Below are 20,378 nucleotides of genomic sequence, written 5' to 3' on the forward strand. Positions count from 1 at the left end.
TACTTCCAATTTTAGTATATGTGCTGCCAAAGTGAGCACTCCTTACTTACTTCTAAGTTGAAAGGAACGGCACAAGATCACTAGACAGGAATTCAGAGTATTTACTGTTTATCTTAATTAGGGATTCTGTATCCAGTCATATTTGGTTTCATGCCCGCTTTCAACTTAGTTTGTTTCATTTGAACAAATATTCACTGATCACTGTATGGGTATCAGGCAGCCTGCTCAACAGTATATGGTGGAGGGAGTGATGCAGAGATAACTAAACCAGAACTCCCACTGTCCAAGAGGTCACAGCCTAGCCAGAGGAATGGTAGTTCCATGTACATATTACTGTAATCCTAAGAAGATACCCATTAATGAATTGTAGGGGAACTAAGGAGGAAGACTCATTCAGATTGGGAGGGTCTAGATGGAGTTCATTGAGAAGATGAAAGATAGACTCAGCCTTTAGGGAAAGGCTTCCACCAGCAGAAGTGGAGGGCACTACAGGTGCCAGGAGGAAGCATGAACTGATGATGGCATGGGGTGAAATCCACAGGATGTTTGTGCAATAGCAGAGGGTCTGGAGCTTAGGATCAGGGACTAGCCCAAGAGTTTCCAAAAGACAGGAAACCAGGCACAAGTGTCTCCAGTGCCAGGATGAGGAGTTTAGATTATATCATTCAGATAATGGAAAGCTTATGAGAGTGCTTGAAGAGGGACAGTGTTATATTCAAGAAGGTCCATGAGTTGGGTAGTTGATAAATAAGTTAGAGGCAAAGAGACAAGTTGAATCCAGGTAAGAAGTAGGGAAGAACCCAACCTCAGCATTTTCAGTGAAGGGAAAGAAAGGAAGGACAGGTACAGATTGCCGATGTCAACAGGGCTTTTTGATGATAAGTGCAGAGTGATATCCAAAGATGTAGAAATTGAGGATGAGCCCCAGACTTGAGATCTCATCACTTGATGGGCAATGCTACCCTTTTCTAAAGAAAAAATGTAGAAGGAGGAGGCAGATTTGTTGGGCTTGGGACCATGTTTGCGTTTTGGATATATCCAGTGTGAGCTGGCCTTGGGACATCTAAATGGAGATGGGTTTCTACAAAGCAGCGGGTTTATTCATTCTAAGTCTTAGGAGGGAGGTTTAGTTGTAGACAGAAGTGGTGATAAATAACAAGTCCGTCCTTCCAGATAGTTGCTCATCTTCCTCTCTTTCCTGTCCAGTGTTTATCAGCTGGTTGTCAAGGAAGAGCGACTTCAGAAGTCACGAAGGGCAGCTGACATCATTGAGTGCTTTTCGGTACCTGTGAGCTACAGGAATGCCTCCAGCCTTGATTCTCTACACTACTTTGCCGCTGAATTGAAGCCCGCCAACCTGCCTGTCACCCAGCCATTTACAGTGGGTGACAATAAGACATACAATGGATACTGGAACCCTCCTCTTTCCCCTCTGAAAAGCTACAGCATCTACTTCCAGGCACTCAGCAAAGCAAATGGAGTAAGTATGGCCACATGGAGGTTGTTTCTTGCCTTGTGTGTATTTTCCTCTTCTCAAATGAAAACTAGCATGGGGATCAAATCTAGCCCCACGCCTCTGTGTGTGTGTGTGTGTGTGTGTGTGTGTGTGTGTAAACTTTTTTTAATACAGCAATGCCTATTCATTTATATAGTCTAAGGTTGCTTTGATGCTATAACAGTATAGTTGAGTAGTTTATTTTTTAAAAGATTTTATTTATTTATTTTTTATCAGAGAGGGAGAGCACAAGCGGAGGAGTGGCAGGCAGAGAGAGAAGCAGGCTCTCCACTCAGTGATAAGCCCGATGTGTGACTTGATCCCAGAATCCTGGGATCACGACCAAGCCGAAGGCAGATGGCTAACAAACTGAGCCACCCAGGTGTCTCAAGTTGAGTAGTTGAGACAAAGACATTATGCCACATAAAGCCTAAAATATTTACTGTATGACCCTTTACAGAAAAAAATTGCAGACCTCAGTATTCAAAGTTTAAAAGGTCTGCGGTGCCTGGCTGACTCAGTCAGTTGAGCATTCAACTCTTGACTTTAGCTCAGGTCATGACCTGAGGGTTGTGGAATTGAGCCCCATACTGGGTGAGGAGCCTGGGTGGGATTCTTTCTCTGCCTCTCCCTCTGGCCCTCCTACCAACCTCCCCTACCACATACCCACAGATGCATGCACATACTCTCTCTAAAAATAAATAAATAAAAATAATAAAAGATAAAAAGGTCTTTCAGATTACCTCTGGGCAAATCACATGCCTACCTGAAGATCAATTTCCTCACCTACAGAATAATACCTATCAATTTATTATTTATGAATGAACTAAACATGTTGTAATTAATCAGTGAATGTTAACTCTTGTTATTACCAATAGTCACATTAGAAAATGTTTTCTTCTTCCAAAGACAAGGTAACCTTTTTTAATGTCAAATATTTCTTTGGTCAACATGGGATGCCAGTCATAACATCACAAAAGCACAGAGCTGGAAAAGATCTAAAAGGTCACCATATATCTATTTCCCTCCCCCCCACATAAAACAATCAACTTTACAATATCCCACTTAACTGGTATTAGTGCATATTCCTGAATAACTCCAGTGACAGAGAACTTACTCCTTTACGTAGTAACTTCACTGACCTCTGGGGTGGCTATAGTTCTAAGAAGTCCTTTTATTGTGCTGCTCTTATTATAGCGTTTATTGTGCATGTCTCTTATTATAGCTTCTATGCATTGCCATTAGTCCAGACTCTTAGGTCTCAGGAGATCCAATGCAATTGCCTTCTTGGGCAGCATTCTTTTAGTTCCATAAGATCTTTCTTACCATCTACATAACCTCTGTTCAAACGTACCATCTGATCTTATTTCTGAAAGTTCAGTATCTTTAGTTCCTCTTATGACACAAGTATTTTCTATCTAGAATACTTTTGCGGACTTATCTCAGATTGCTGTATTTCATTCAACAAATATATAACAAACAATGCCATATGCTAAGCTGTATAATTCGTATTAAGGTTATAAAGTAGGTGCCCTCCAAGAGCTTTCATAACATAGGGGAATCTGGTGTGTACCACGTTTCACATTATTTCTGGAGAAGTGAGAAGCTCACTGGAGAAGGAAACGCTGAGACAAAAGCAAGATCTGGTGAAGTATGTAGCCTCTGTAGGCTCTGGTGTCCAAGATGGAGAGTTTAGTCTGTCAGTGGAAGTCATTACCTTATGAGAAACCTGGATTGAGGAACTAATTAACATTTTAAATGTCCACATAGCCATTTAAATTCCACATTGGTATTTCAGTTCTGCATTTATTACTTGCTCAAGCAACGTTCCTCACAGAGAGTTTAAAACTACAAAGAGAAGCCGCCAGACTGCCTTCCATCTGTCCATCTGCTCTTCCCTCTGCACGAAACACTCTGATGTATTGAGGAGGAAGACATAAAGATGAGCAGAAAGCATCTGGGGGCCCATCTTGTTCCTGGATCTCTGCATCCCAGACTGGCCAGTTTATTGGTGGAGCACAGCTCTAAGAAAGTGTGACTTTCCCTGCTCTTGGCAACATGTCAAGAGGTGCTTTTGGGTTTGCATGCTGTGAAGAAGAGTAGCAGCTGCGCTCAATTCACTCTCTGTCAGATTGATACCAAAACTCTTTAAAAAAAAAAAAAAAAAAACCAGCGAGAGACCAAGTCTGCAGAACCCCCAAGAAATTGAGATATGGACCTAAGGAGGAATTTGCTGAACACAAGCATGGTTGGCTCTTGGTAGAACAGCAGGTGACATAGGAGGACTGTGGGAAGTTTTGCTTCCCAAACATCACACAATGGACTATCTCCTCAAGACACGGAGTTTTGCCTTTGGGAAAAAAAAAGTCATCCTACCCCAAAGCTACCTCATCTAGGAAGCAGCTTCTACTATTGCTTCGAGATGAACAAGGGTCCTTGAATTACTTACGCCTTCGATCCCACACTATGTGTGCTCCTGTTCTGGAACTAAGATTTGCAGGAAGGAAATTAAGGGGATTGGGTGCATGCTTATGACAGGGATCTTGAATATGCCATTGGCCTCACAGGAACAGAGAGGAAATGTTTTTGAGAGCTGGGCACTCAGCATGTTGTTTTCTTCTGGCAAAGGAAAAGCTGCACACTGTATTTCAAATTACTGCATTCAGTATTAAGTTTTACTAAAAAGAGTTAAGCTAAAGGGTCATAGGAGCAGAAAATCCATTCTCAGTCTAAGAGATCTCTGCCTGGCCCTTCTCAGATTCCTCCATCTCAGAAAGGGCAGCAGACAATGCAGTTAAGCCTGGAGGATTTTTGAAGAGAAAATGTTATAACCCACAAATTCTTTATCAGCCAAGTTGTTGTTCTTGTGCAAATACATCAGAAAGACATTCTCAGTATCCAGGGGCTCCCACATGCCCTGCTTCTAATAAATCATTCAAAGAGCAATTGACCAAGCAATGAATCAAAATAAGGAAATCTAGAACAAAGATATATGGAATGAAAAGACCTGCAGTGAACATGGAAACTAATTCAACACAGTGTTAATGCTAAATTATTGCTATAAATATGTTATAAAAAGAGATGGTTAACATAAAAATAATTACTTAAGGAGAAAATGTATAATATTAAGAATTAACTTTGTAATCTGAGTCTGTAATTTGCTGTTATGTTAACAAAAACTGAGGAGGAGCTGGAGGATTGACGAGTGGAGTATGAATAAAAATCTGCCAATTACTCCACATTAGGCAGGATGGAATAAATAACTTCTACTCTGTTTTTGACACTGAGAATTTTTGAGAAATATAGTTTTTTAAACATAAAGGCAGCTTTCCAATCTATCCTTTAAAAAGTTAGAAAACAACAGACTACAAAGAAAAGGTGGAGAAGCAAAGGAAACTATAAGTAAATGTGAAAATCAGCAACTATAAAGCAAGCCAGAAGACAAAAGCATTAGGTTTGATTTTTTTTTTTTTTAAGTGGTGCTTTGTTCCCCTCGTAAAAGAGGAAAAAATACTCTGGGTCAAGATATTTCTATACCACTAGAAGATTAAAACCAAAGGATGGGGCAAAGTCATACTAAATTAAAACAAATCAAAGTAAAGTAAAAATGGCCATTTGTTGCAGGGTGTTTGTGGGCCAGGTAGAATAATTTACAATACAATCAATTATATTGCTCCCAACATAATCTGCAAGGTTTTTTTTTTTTTCTTTAGGGTAAGAAAATTTTAGGGTCCAGAAACCTTTATTCTGTGGATATTAAGGATTGTCTTGTTTTGCTTTATTAGTTCGTTTAGCAGAGTGGCTAAATATCCAGACTTTACAATCAGACTACCTACATAAAAAAATCCTAGTATCTTTGACTTTAAGTAAGCTGCTAAAAAAGAATTAAATATATTAAGTAAATATATAGGAAGCATATACTATATGTCAAAAAAGGGCATTTCTCCTGAGTGCCCAGAATAAAACAGTAGGCCAAACAGACAAAAACCCCTGCCTTCATACTGTTTACATTCTACTAGTGGAGCTGTTAAAAATAAATAAGTAAAATAATGTATCAAATAATTAGTCCTTAGATTTATGAATGTGATTTCACTCATTAACTGTTGATGTAAAATCTATGTTGACTATTAATAGGATGAGGATAAGGACATTATGTAAACTCTAGAGTAATCTATATAAATGTGGAGTATTATATTCCAACCCTATAAACACTATGGAGAGACCAAGTATGATATGCATCATGAGCCATGGTGCTCAGAATCCTTGCAGACATTTCCATGAAGTGTGAGTTGTTGACAGGCACTTTTATTGGGAATTTTTATCAGATTATTAAAATCACACTTATCCATTGACTCTTTCTTCCTTTTTTAAAATTATGTTAGACACTATACAGTACATCATTAATTTTTGATGTCGTGTTCCATGATTCATTGTTTGCATATAATACCCAGTGCTCCATGCAATCCATGCCCTCCTTAATACCCATCACTGGACTAACCTGTCCCCTCAACTCTTTCCCCTCTAAAACCCTCAGTTTGTTTCTTGGACTCCCTGGACTCTCATGGTTCATCTCCCCCTCTGATTTCCCCTCCTTCATTTTTTTCCTTCCTTCTCCTAATGTCCCCCATGCTATTATTTCTTATGCTTCACAAATAAGGAAACTGTATGATAATTGTCTTTCTCTGTTTGACTTATTTCACATACCATAATCTCCCCCAGTCCCATCCATGTTGATGCAGAAGTTGGGTATTCATCCTTTGTGATGGCTGAGTAATATTTCATTGTATATATGGAACACATCTTCTTTATCCATTCATCTGCTGAAGAGCATCTTGGCTCTTTCCATATCGTGGCTATTGTGGACATTGCTGCTATGAACACTGGGGTGCATATGGCCCTTCTTTTCACTACATCTGTATCTTTGGGTAAATACCCAGTAGTGCAATTGCTGGCTCATAAGGGTAGCTCCATTTCCAACTTTAAAAAAAAAATTTATTTATTTTTTAAATTTCTTTTCAGTGTTCCAGAATTCATTGTGTATGCACCACACCCAGTGCTCCATGCAATACGTGCCCTCCACAATACCCACCACCAGGCTCACCCAACCTCCTACTCCCCTCCAAAACCCTCAGTTAGCTCCTCAGAGTCCAGTCTCTCATTTCCAACTTTTTGAGAAAACTATACACTGTTTTCTTACAGAAAGAAAACAAGGGTAGCACTGACTGTCAGTGCTCTGTCCTTGGTGCTGAATCCTCAGTGCCAGTCTTATTGTGAATCAGCTATATTATAACCATTGCTTTGGACATAGCTGTATTATAGATCTATTATAGCATTTTAGAATTGGATGATTTTGCAGTGTCATCTAATGTAGAGGAGAAGCCAACAAAGAAATCTCCAATAAAGCATTCTTGGCAGGGCATTATAGAGCCTCAGCATGACCACTGCAATTCTCTGGAGGGAAAGAGCTGACTCCTTTATTAGAACTTTCTTGTTTCTGTAAAGCCAAATTTGGTCTCCTTAACTCACTACTCTTGGGCACTTGTATTGATTTGAACAAATCAAATATTTCTTTCCCATGTCAGCCTATTGGAGAAAATATGACAGTACCAACTACCATGTTAGCCATCCAGGTTGTTTCTATTGATATTTTTTTAATTTATTTTTTTTTATTTTCAGCATAACAGTATTCATTGTTTTGTACCACACCCAGTGCCCCATGCAATCCGTGCGCTCTCTAATACCCACCACCTGGTTCCTCCAACCTACCACCCCCCCACCACTTAAAACCCCTCAGATTGTTTTTCAGAGACCATAGTCTCTCATGGTTCACCTCCCCTTCCAATTTCCCCCAACTCCCTTCTCCTAACTCCCCATGTCCACCATGCTATTTGTTACGCTCCACGAATAAGTGAAACCATATGATAATTGACTTTCTCTGCTTGACTTATTTCACTCAGCATAATCTCTTCCAGTCCCGTCCATGTTGCTACAAAAGTTGGGTATTCATCCTTTCTGATGGAGGCATAATACTCCATAGTGTATATGGACCACATCTTCCTTATCCATTTGTCCGTTGAAGGGCATCTTGGCTCTTTCCACAGTTTGTCAACCGTGGCCATTGCTGCCATAAACATTGGGGTACAGATGGCCCTTCTTTTCACTATGTCTGTATCTTTGGGGTAAATACCCAGTAGTGCAATGGCAGGGTCATAGGGAAGTTCTATTTTTAATTTCTTGAGGAATCTCCACACTGTTCTCCAAAGAGGCTGCACCAACTTGCATTCCCACCAACAGTGGAAGAGGGTTCCCCTTTCTCCCCATGCTCTCCAACACATGTTGTTTCCTGTCTTGCTAATTTTGGCCATTCTAACTGGTGTAAGGTGATATCTCATTGTGGTTTTAATTTGAATTTCCCTGATGGCTAGTGATGATGAACATTTTTTCATGTGTCTGATAGCCATTTGTATGTCTTCATTTGAGAAGTGTCTGTTCATATCTTCTGCCCATTTTTTGATATGGTTATCTGTTTTGTGTGTGTTGAGTTTGAGGAGTTCTTTATAGATTCTGGATATCAACCTTTTGTCTGTACTGTCATTTGCAAATATCTTCTCCCATTCCGTGGGTTGCCTCTTTGTTTTGTTGACTGTTTCCTTTGCTGTGCAGAAGCTTTTGATTTTGATGAAGTCCCAGAAGTTTATTTTGGCTTTTGTTTCCTTTGCCTTTGGAGACATATCTTGAAAGAAGTTGCTGTGGCTGATATTGAAGAGGTTACTGCCTATGTTTTCCTCTAGGATTCTGATGGATTCCTGTCTCACATTGAGGTCTTTTATTCATTTTGAGTTTATCTTTGTGTACAGTGTAAGAGAATGGTCGAGTTTCATTCTTCTACATATAGCTGCCCAGTTTTCCCAGCACCATTTATTGAAGAGACTGTCGTTTTTCCACTGTATATTTTTTTCTGATATTCTAATATGCAGTTGCTTCTGTTTCTCACATGACATGATTTTCTGTAAGTCCTTAATCCTATTTATTCTATACTCTCATAGACATACTCCATTTTCCCAAAGCCCTCCTTAAAAAGGGGTACCCAGAACCTGCCTTGTGCTACAGATATAGTTAGACCACACCTGCTACATTTTCACTACTCTGCCTCTCTTTACTATTTTCTAAAATATTATTTCTGAAACATTCCAAGGTATTTTTCTCTCTGTGGGGTGCTTATGCAAGCTGTAATTCTACCTGAGTGTCTATTTTCTTCATTCTTTGCAGAACTAGCGCCTTCTCATTTTTCAGGCCCCATCTTCAATGTCACACCCTCTAGGAACTTTCCAGTCATATTATCTAAGAGCTGTCCATGCCACTACTCATACATTAACATGTGTTTTCTTTATAACATTAAGCATATTTTAATTTCACTGGTTTTTATATAGTACATGCCTCCCTCCTTAGGCTGAGAGCTCCAGGAGGTAGCAGCTCTTTTTTGTTTGCTGCCATATTCTCCATATTGAGTACAATATATAACTCATAGTAGATACCTGATTATTGTTGGATGAATGAATGAATGAGATTATGAACTGTTTCTTGTGTTCTGTGAATCGGTTTCCTCACTTATGAAATCAAAATGGTAATATACACTTTACACAATCACTTTGAGGATTAAATGGGGAAAGATCTCAAATTCTGAAAGGCACCAAATAAGTGTCAGCACAGTCTGAATTTCTATCCAGTGTAGCATGAGATGTGGTTCTGAGCTATTTTCACCATAGACAGATGAGCCCTAAAAGACCTGCCTTCCATCATAATAGTAAGACTTTTCCCCAGCTGTCTCATTTCCCAAGCTCCAGGCTCCTGGGCAGCCTTGATTTCCTCCAGATCTTCCAAATGGTACCCAGAGTAGCTGTCTCAATTGTAAACAGCAGGTGGGTGCAGTTTTGCATTGTTTTTTCCCCCCACTCTTCCCAGAATGAGGTCTGCTGAATCTACTGTTCTCTACATCCCCACCACCATTAGCCATGATTGTGAAGTTGAAAGGACCATAATTAACGGTTGGATGCAAAACAAGTGTGGCAAATTCATGCAAATACCCACCAGAAGCCACCTTTTCTTGGGCAGGGCTGTTGTGCATATTCTGTTTATGTAGCAGGGAAAACTCTTTCCTTGCCATATCTTTTTCATCATGTAGGGGCACATTTAACCTGAATGATGCTTTTGCCAAATGGTGATCTAAATAAGAGAAGTGGGAAGTAGAAGGGTGATTGTTCTTGTTCTCTTGCTTTCTCTTCCAGCTCCTGAACTCAATTGCCTCTTGAGAGCAGTCGGAAGCCAGATGCTATTTTGAATGGGTCCTCATGTTTGCAATGTAATCACATTATAACAGTTAGGGGTATCTAGGTAGAGCTGGGTTAGAGAGAATTCTGTGTCTCTGAATATATTGGAAGCTATATTTAGTTATGTCCAAGCACTATTAAAAGAACATTTGTACATGGATTGATTCTCTGTGGCATGGTGGGATGGAGAGATTTGAGAGGTAGGCATCAGACAGATTTGGCTTTGAATTATGGCCAGTTCCAGTGATGTGAACGTGAGCTGTTACTTAACATCCCAAGATGTATGATGTGATTAATGACCTACCTCCCCCAAATTTGGGAATAGTAAATGAGACAATACATATAAGTCATCTGTCACAGTTGTAATATTTGTTCTTTTCCCTTTTGCTGATTTCCTGCAGCTCCTCTCCTGAAGGAAGGGAAAGTTGGAGCATCCTTATCTGACTTCAGGAACCATGTCTAAATGGCAGCTGCTGACTGCCTTGACTTGCCCATGACTTAACTGCTTCCTAACCCCATTTCAGGCTATCTTTTTCTTAGTTTAATGTTTCACATATGGTTCCAAGCCTGACCTCTCTTCTTGTTGAATCTTGTGACATAATTGATTTTGTCTTTGGAGAGTAATCTTACTTCTCCCAATCCCATTTCCTGATTCTGTTTCTACTTTAGTGACTGCTCATATGTCATGTGGGAAAAGGTCAGGTAAACCATGGAATGAGAAGATGTGGGAGTTCCAAGCTCAAAAAGTGAAGATCACACAGGGTATCTCAAGACTTGGATCTTAGATGTTCTGTCAGGGAATTTACAAGAAAACTCCTATATGACATAGGACAAACTAATTTATGCTATAGTAGCAAACAACCATGAAATCTCAGTGTATTATCAGAAAAAAAAATTTTTTTTCACTCCTTCTGCATATCCAAAATGAGTCGGCAGAAGGGTTCTGTTTATCATAGTTACTTGGAGGCCTAGGCTAATGGAAGGCCCATCTTGACATATGTTTCCACTATCACCAAGGCAGAGAAAGTAATATGGCAAATAAAACACTAGTTCTCAAATTCTACACAAAATCACCCATAGCACTTTCACATTCCATTGGCCAAAGCTATTCATGTAGCCATGCTAAACTTCAAAAAGAATGAGGCAATGCCTTCCAACCATGTGCCTAGGATGTGAACTGGGATATTTGAGACCACTCCTAATGACCACCACACTTCCACATTATGCACAATTATGAAGCTTTCCCTTCCACCCTTCCAATTCCCACAATACCCACACTCACTCTTTCAGCTCCTATGCAGTCCCTATCATGGATCCTGAAAACTTTCTATTCTTGAGTATCTACTGCATCCCAGACACTAAGAAAGTATTATCATCTGTGTTACTTCCTGACTGGTCTCACAAACAAAGTGACTCCATTTGAAGCAGTAAAATGGATGGCCTGAAATCCCATCAGCACCCAATAATCTCATAGCATCTCAGTTACTTCATTCATACTGAAGAAAGGGCTTTAGTAAGAGCTTTCTCTCTTTATCTCCATGGATACAGGGTAAAGAAAGTCTAATATTCCCTGTGACACTATTCCACTATGAAAGGCAGTCATTCTTCCAAGTCTGCCATGCAGTGTGGTTGAGAGGCCTCAGAAAATTTCAGACCTCTCCCATCCATCAATTGCTGATACAGATTGTAATAGAAAACTGTGAACCAAAGACCTCCACATACCTTTTTTTTTTTTTTTTTTTTTTTTTTTTTTTGACTTGTTGCCATAGTCCTATGTTAGGAACCTGTGTCTGGATTGTATCAGCTCTGTTACAGCAGAGAATTGAAATGGACATTTGGAATCCAGGGTTATCAACAAAACCTTTCTACAACTACTTTGGAGAATTTAGGCCTGGTAAACGCTCTTCTCAGTTCTGTTCTTTCATCAGAGCCTAGGTTTCATGCTCCATCAGCCTACCTGGTCCTCCTTCCCAATCCTTGGATCCTTGGGCGTACCTACCTCTAGGCTCTATTCCACCAGATGAGCCTTAGCACCTGCTCTAGAAAGTTCTGAACTTCTACTGAAGGCCGATGGGCTCAAACTTCTCTTTTCAAGTAACAGAGAAATTCCCTGAGTGTCACCTTGTACAAATACCAAAATGAGCTCTCCCAGGTTGCTAATTTATTTTTCCACTCACTTATATTTCCTACAGATTTTATTATCACAGTATGAGACCTAAGGGACCAAGAACATTTTCCTTTTTGATGCAAATATACTTTAGACTCATTTGGAAAAGGAAATGAAGGTTACCCAAATGTTGACAGCTGATAATCTTGTCAGCCTGGGTCTTGAGGCATCAATGAAGGCTCCAGCCCTGAGTCCTAAAGAAGTTCATGGAAGTAGCAGCCTAAGTTTCCATAAAGCAGGGGTTTCTGCTTCCATCAGGCCCCTTCGGAAGACAAGGGTCCCCATGAAGTTTGGCTCAATTGGCCCCCAAATGGTGAATAATTTGGGATACCTCTGAATTTGGATATTGGATCCATTGGTTTAAAAACTGACTCTGCTGTTTTTTAGCTACCTAAACTGAATACTGGTCTGCTACCCTTCAGTTTCCCCGTCTGTAATATGGGGATGAGGTGTGCCCTCCCAAGCTCACTGGGGTCTTTGTGAGGAATAAGCAATAGGTATGGTAACTTTGTGAGCATTCCTAAGTACCTTTTGAATGAAGATATTGCTAACATGAGTGTGTGTGTGTCTGTGTGTGCATGTGAAAATTCAACATGTGTATATATACATAATACACATAAATATTTTGGCATGTGTATATAATCATGTGTGTATATATGTATATATATGTGGGGGTGTGTGCATGAATATGTATACATATTTAGTTAAAATTTTAAGTTAGTTCAAGAATCTTAGTGGCATAAAGGTCATCATTATACCAGAGACCTAATATAGGTGGCTAATGAGAACATTATCTATACCTCTTGAGTTTCTTGGGAGCAAAGGCAAAAAGGAGTGTATGAGAGGTTTGCAAAGCTTCTCTTAGTGGACAGAAAGAAGCATACTTACTTTTCATGGGAGACACTAGAAGGGATATTTATCATATACATCCTGATAGAAGGAACCCTGAGGAGATACTGGTCAATATCATATCTCTGTTCCAGAAATTCATTGGTCCATTATCCATCAATGTTGTGATACAGTATTAAACTGGAATTTTTTAATTAACATATAATGTATTATTTGCTTCAAGGGTGCAGGTCTGTGAATCATCAGTCTTACACAATTCACAGCTCTCACCATAGCACATACCCTCCCCAATGTCCATAACCTGGCCACCCAATATCCCCTTCCCCACCCTCCAGCAACCCTCAGTTTGTTTCCTGAGATTAAGAGTCTCTTATGGTTTGTTTCCCTTCCTGGACCTGTCTTATTTCACTCTTTCCCTCCCTTCCCCACAACGACTTCCAACCCTGACTCTCAAATTCTGCATATCAGAGAGAGCATATGATAATTGTCTTTCTCCAATTGACTTATTTTGCTTAGCATAATACCCACTAGTTTCATCCACATTGTTGCAAATGGCAAGATTTTGGGTATTTCTGATGGCTGCATAGTACTCCCGTAAGTATGTGTATGTATGTTTGTATGTATGTATATAGATAGATGATAGATACATAGATGATAGATAAATAGATATAGATATATAGATATCACATCTTCTTTAGACACTCATCTGTTGATGTACATCTAGGTTCTTTCCATAGTTTGGCTATTGTGGACATTGCTGCTATAAACATTCAGGTGAACATGTCCCTTCTGATCACTACATTTGTATCTTTAGGGTAAATACCCAGTTGTGCAGTTGCTGGGTCATGGGGTAGCTCTATTTTCAACTTTTTGAGGACCCTCCATACTGTTTTCCAGAGTGACTGCACCAGCTTGCATCCCCACCAACATTGTAGGAGGACTACCTTTTCTCTGCATCCTTCCCAACATCTGTCATTTCCTGACTTGTTAATTTGGCCATTCTGACTGGTGTGAAGTGGTATCTCGCTGTGGTTTTGACTTGTATTACCCTGATGCTGAGTGATATTGAGCACTTTTTCTTGTGTCTGTTGTCCATTTTGATGTCTTCTTTGCAGAAATGTCTGTTCATGTCTTCTGCCCATTTCTTGATTGGATTATTTGTTCTTTGGGTGTTGAGTTTGATAAGTTCTTTATAGATTTTGGATACTAGCCCTTTATCTGATATGTATTTGCAAATATCTTCTCCCATTCTATCAGTTATCTTTTGGTTTTGTTGACTCTTTCCTTTGCTGTGCAAAAGCTTTTGATCTTCATGAAGTCCCAATGGCTCATTTTTGCCATTGCTTCCCTTGCCTTTTGCAATGTTTCTAGGAAGAAGTTGCCACAGCTGAGATGGAAGAGGTTGGTGCCTGTGTTCTCCTCAAGGGTTTTGACGGATTCTTGTCTCACATTGAGTTCTTTCATCCATTTGGAGTCTATTTTCATGTGTGGTGTAAGGAAATGTTCCAGTTTCATTCTTCTGTATGTGGCTGTCCAATTTTTCCAACACCATTTGTTGAAGAGATTGTCTTTTTTCCATTGGACCTTCATTCCTCCTTTGTCAAAGATTAGTTGACCATAGAGTTGAGGGTCCATTTCTGGGCTCTCTCTTCTGTTCCATTGATCTATGTGTCTGTTTTTGTGCCAGTACCATACTGTCTTGATTATTACAGCTTTGTAATAGAGCTTGAAATCTGAAATCATGATGCTGCCAACTTTGGCTTTCTTTTTCAACATTCCTCTGGCTATTCAGGGTCTTTTCTGGTTCCATATAAATATTAGGATTATTTGTTCTATTTCTTTGAAAAAAGTAGATGGTATTTTTATAGGAATTGCATTAAATGTGTAGATTGCTCTAGGTATCATAGACATATTTGCAATATTTGTTCTTCCAATATTTGTTCTGTGAGTATGGAACATTTTTCCATTTCTTTGTGTCTTCCTCAATTTCTTTCATGAGTGCTTTACAGTTTTCTGAGCACAGATTCTTTGCCTCTTTGCTTAGGTTTATTCCTAGGTGTCTCATAGGTGGCATTATAAATGGGATGGACTCCTTAATTTCTCTTTCTTCTGTCTTCCTGTTGGTGTATAGAAATGCAACTGATTTCTGTGCATTTATATTTATATCCTAACACTTTACTAAATTCCTGCATGAGCTCTAGAAGTTTTGGAGTGGAGTCTTTTGGGTTTTCACATAAAGTATCATATCATCTGCAATGTGTGAGAGTTTGACTTCTTCTTTGCTTATTCAGATGCCTTTTCTTTTTGTTGTCTGATTGCTGAAGCTAGGACTTCTAGTACTATGCTGAATAGCAGTGGTGATATTGAACAGCCCTGCTGTGTTCCTGACCTTAGTGGAAAAGCTCCCCATCAAGAATGATAGTCACTATGGGTTTTTCATAGATGGCTTTTATGATATTGAGGTATGGACCCTGTATCCCTATACTGTGAATAGTTTTGATCAAGAAAGGATGTTTCATTGGTCCAATGCTTTTTCGGAATATATTGAGAGTATCATTTGGTTCTTGTTCTTTCTTTTATTAATGTAGAGTATCCCATTGATTGATTTGTGGATGTTGAACCAACCTTGCAGCCCAGGAATAAATCCCACTTAGTCATGGTGAATAATCCTTTTAAATGTACTGTTGGATCCAATTGACTAGTATTTTGGTGAGAAATTTTGCATTCACGTTCATCAGGGGTATTGGTCTGTAATTCTCCTTTTTGATGGGGTCTTTGTCTGGCTTTGAGATCAAGGTAATGCTGACTTTATAAAATGGGTATAGAAGTTTTCCTTCTGTTTCTATTTTTTTGGAACAGTTTCAGGAGAATATGAATTAATTCTTTTTTAAATATTTGGCAGAGGGGTGCCTGGGTGGCTCATTGGGTTAAAGCCTCTGCCTTCGGCTCAGGTCATGATCCCAGGGTCCTGGGATCGAGCCCCACATCAGGCTCTCTGCTCAGCGGGGAGCCTGCTTCCTTCTTCCTCTCTCTCTCTCTCTGCCTGCCTCTCTGCCTATTTGTGATCTCTGTCTGTCAAATGAATAAATAAAATCATATATATATTTATATATATGAATTCTATATATGTATATATGATATATATGAATTTCAATTCTACCATATATACATATATGTGTGTGTGTGTATATATATATATATACATGTATATATATATACACACACACATAAGAAGCCATCTGGCCCTGGGCTCTTGTTTCTTGGGAGATTTTTGATGACTTCTTCAATCTCTTCACTGATTATGGGTTTGTTCAGGTTTTCTATTTCTTCCTGGTTCAGTTTTGGTAGTTTGTATGTCTCTAGAAATGCATCCATTTCTTCCAGATTGTCAAATTTGCTCGTATATTTGCTCATAATATGTTCTTATAATTATTTGTATTTCTTTGGTATTGGTTGTGATCTCTCCTCTTTCACTCATGATTTTATTAATTTGGGTCCTTTCCCTTTTTTTTTTTTGCTAAGTCTGGCCAGGGATTTATCAATCTTATTAATTCTTTCAAAGAGCCAGCTCCTAGTCTTATTGATCTGTTCTACTGTTCTTTTGGTTTCTATTTCATTGATTTTTACTCTGATCTTTATTATTTCTCTTCTCCTGCTGGGTTTAGGCTTTCTTTGCTATTCTTTTTCCAGCTCCTTTGAGACCTTTCTTGTTTCTTGAGAAAGGTTTGTATTGCTATATACTTTCCCTCAGGACTGTCTTTGCAGTGTCCCAAAGATTTTGAACAGTGTGTTTTCATTTTCATTTGTTTCCATGAATTTTTTTCAATTCTTCTTTCATTTCCTGGTTGACCCATTCAATCTTTAGTAGGGTGCTCTTTAGCCTCCATGTATTTAGGTTCTTTACAACTTTCCTCTTGTGGTTGAGTTCTAGTTTCAAAGCATTGTGGTCTGAAAATATGCAGGGAATGATCCCAATTTTTTGGTACCGGTTGAGACCTGATTTGTAACCCAGGATGTGCTCTATTCTGGAGAATGTTCCATGTGCACTAGAGAAGAATACACGTGTATTCTGTTGCATTGGAAATGAATGTTCTGAGTATATCTGTGATGTCCATCTGGTCCAGTGGGTCTTTTATTAAAGCCTCTATTTCCTTGTTGATCTTTTGCTTAGATGATCTGTCCATTTCAGTGAGGGGAGGGGAGTTAAAGTCTCCTACTATTACTGTATTATTGTCGATGTGTTTCTTTGATTTTGTTATTAATTGGTTTATATAATTGGCTGCTCTCACTTTAGGGGCATAGATATTTAAAATTGTTAGATCTTGTTAGACAAACCCTTTAAGTATGATATAGTGTCCTTATTATTACAGTCTTATTACAGTCTTTGGCTTAAAATCTTATATATCTGATACAAGGATTGCAACCCCAGCTTTCTTTTGGTATCCATTAACATGGTAAGTTGTTTTCCACCCCCTCTCTTTAGATCTGGAGGTGTCTTTGGGTCTAAAATGAGTTTCTTGCAGACAGCACATTGATGGGTCCTTTTTTTTTTTTTAATCCATTCTGATACCCTGTGCCTTTTGATTGGGGCATTTAGCCCATTTACATTCAGGGTAACTATTGGAAGATATGAATTCCGTGCTGTTGTATTGCCTGCAAGGTGACTGTTACTATATATTGTCTCTGTTACTTTCTGGTCTGTTACTTTTAGGCTCTCTCTTTGTTTAGAGAACCCCTTGCAATATTTCCTGTAGGGTTGGTTTGGTGTTTGCAAATTCTTTTAGTTTTTGTTTGTCCTGGAGGCTTTTTATCTCTCCTGTTTTCAATGACAGCCTAGCTGGATATAGTATTTTTGGCTGCATATTTTTCTTGTTTAGTGCTTGGAGTATATCATGCCAGTCCTTTCTGGCCTTCCAGGTCTCTATGGATAGGTCTGCTGCCAATCTAATATTTCAAACACTGTATGTTACAGACCTCTTCTCCTGATCTTCTTTCAGGATTTTCTCTTCGTCACTGAGACTTGTAGGTTTTACTATTAGATGACAGGGTTTTGACCTATTTTTATTGATTTTAGGGGGGTGGGTTGTTCTCTGTGCCTCCTGGATTTTTATGCTTGTTTTCTTCACCAAATTAGGGAAATTTCTCTGCTATAATTTGCTCCAATATACCTTCTGCCCCCCCTTTTTTCTTCTTCTGAGATCCCAGTTATTCTTTTTTTTTTTTTTTAAAGAAAGAATCAGGCCTTTTTTTTTTTTTTTAAAAGATTTTATTTATTTATTTATTTGACAGAGAGAGATCACAAGTAGGCAGAGAGGCAGGCAGAGAGAGAGAGGAGGAAGCAGGCTCCCTGCTGAGCAGAGAGCCCGATGTGGGACTCGATCCCAGGACCCTGAGATCATGACCTGAAGGCAGCGGCTTAACCCACTGAGCCACCCAGGTGCCCAATCCCAGTTATTCTAATGTTGTTTTGTCTTAGCTATCACTTATCTCTCAAATTCTCCCCTCATGTTCTAGTATTTGTTTATCTCTTTTTCTGTGCTTCTTTATTCTCCATCATTTGGTCTTCTATATCATGAATACTCTCTTCTGCCTCATTTATCCTAGCAGTAATGCATCTCATTAAATGCATCTCATTAATAGCTTTTTTAAAATTTCAACTTGGTTAGATTTTAGTTCTTTTATTTCTCCAGAAAGGTATTTTATTTCTCTGGAATGGATTCCCTAGTATCTTTTAGTTTCTTTTGAGCCCAGCCAACACCTTGGTAATCATCATCCTGAACTCTAGTTCTGACATCTTACTAATGTCCATATTGATTAGGTCCTTAGCCATCAGGACTGCTTCTTATTGTTGTTGTTGTTGTTTTGAGGTGAGTTTTTCTGCCTTGTCATTTTATCCAGATAAGAATAAATAAATGAGAGAATAAAATACTAAAAGGGTAGCAACAATCCCAGAAAAATATACACCAACCAAATTGGAAGAGACCCAAAACTGGGGGGAGAAGAGAGGAGAAAAATATATACATATATATTTTTATATCTCAGACTGGTGAATAGAACAGAGCCACACACTTGGGGTGTATTTTGGTCTGTTAGAAGAAACTGGCTCCTGAATTTTAAAGAAAGAAAAACTTGTATATATACACAAAAATAAAGGTAAGCATGATGAAGGAGTGGATTATGACTGTAAAGATGAAAATTTAAAAAGGTTCTTAAAAAGGAATTGATAAGAAGTTGGTCGAACAAATGGAAAAAAAAAAAAAAGGAAAGAATGTGATCAGGCTGGAAACTAGAACAAAGCCATGCACTAGATTTAGGGTATATTTTGATCTGTTAGAAGAAACTGTATCCCAAAATTTTAAAGAAAGAAAAACCTATATGTATACAAAAAATAAGGTTAAACAATGAATGGATAGAATATGACTATAACAATAACAATGAAAATTTAAACAGATTTTTTAAATAGGTATTGATAAGATAAAATAGTTTTGAGAGGTTAAAATAGGAAAGAGGTGATGCAACATGGGGGCTTAAGTGGGTATGAGAAGAATAAATGAAACAAGATGGGATTGGGAGGGAGACAAACCATAAGTGACTCTTAATCTCACAAAACAAACTGAGGGTTGCTGGGCGGAGGGGGGTTGGGAGAAGGGGGTGGGATTATGGACATTGGGGAGGGTATGTGCTTTGGTGAGTGTGGTGAAGTGTGTAAACCTGGTGATTCACAGACCTGTACCCCTGGGGATACAAATATATGTTTTATAAAAAATAAAAATTAAAAAAAAGATACATATAACTTTAAAAAAATAGAATTAGAAAAAAATAAAATTTAAAAAATTTAACTTTGAAAGGCTAAAGACTGATGGGGGAAAAAGCCATGAATTCTATGTGTTGCATTCCCCTATCTCTGGAGTTTGCAGTTCTCATTGATCAGTGAACTCGGTCTTGGCTGGATGTTCTTGTTGATCTTCTGTGGGAGGGACTTCTTGCCCGTGATTCTTAAATGTTTTTGCCAGAGACAGAACTGCACCACCCTTGCCAGAGGCCAAGTTAAGTAATCTGCTCGGGTCCACTCTCAGAGCTTTTGTTTCCTGAATGCTTTCCATAGAGCTTTGGAGGACAGGAATGAAAATGGTGGCCTCCCAATCTCTGGCCCAGAGGAACTGAGAGCTCAGGGTCCCACTCCTCAGTGCGCCCTTGGAGAACAGTGCACAGTCACTCCTGTCTTCCTGGTCTCCAGCTGTGCTCTGAGCTCACGTGGCCTGTGACCAAGCATTTTTCTCTCAGGTGCACAGCCCCATTTCGAGTCTCCAAACCCAGCAGATTCCTGCCACACAGCTCCTCCCAGGGGAGAAAGGTAAGTCTCCCTGGATCTCCCGCTTGTTGGGTCCCTGCTTGAAGAGCAGTGGCCCACTGTGCCTTGGATCACAGTTTAAGGTAATCCTGAGCTGAGAGTGTATGCCTTTGCTCTGTCTCTGCAGCTGGTTTCCGTGCTCTGATACCTTGGAGCTCTGCCACACTCAGACACCCCTGGCCTTTCTGT

The 20,378-nt window shown here is 39.2% G+C and overlaps 1 protein-coding gene across 12 annotated transcripts in view; it reads left to right on the forward strand.

The window, feature by feature from the left end:
• Nucleotides 1-20,378, forward strand: part of PTPRT (protein tyrosine phosphatase receptor type T) — a 1,056,651-nt gene that overhangs the window by 807,757 nt on the left and 228,516 nt on the right. For all 12 annotated transcript variants that reach the window (XM_045082202.1, XM_045082207.1, XM_045082203.1 and 9 more), the window contains exon 12: nt 1,207-1,480. In XM_045082202.1, the coding sequence (XP_044938137.1) occupies nt 1,207-1,480 (274 nt within the window). The remainder of the gene's footprint in view (nt 1-1,206; nt 1,481-20,378) is intronic.

This window comes from Mustela putorius, unplaced genomic scaffold (assembly GCF_011764305.1).
Source record: "Mustela putorius furo isolate JIRA1106 unplaced genomic scaffold, ASM1176430v1.1 tig00000592_pilon_pilon_pilon, whole genome shotgun sequence".
NCBI classification, from domain to species: Eukaryota; Metazoa; Chordata; class Mammalia; order Carnivora; family Mustelidae; genus Mustela; species Mustela putorius.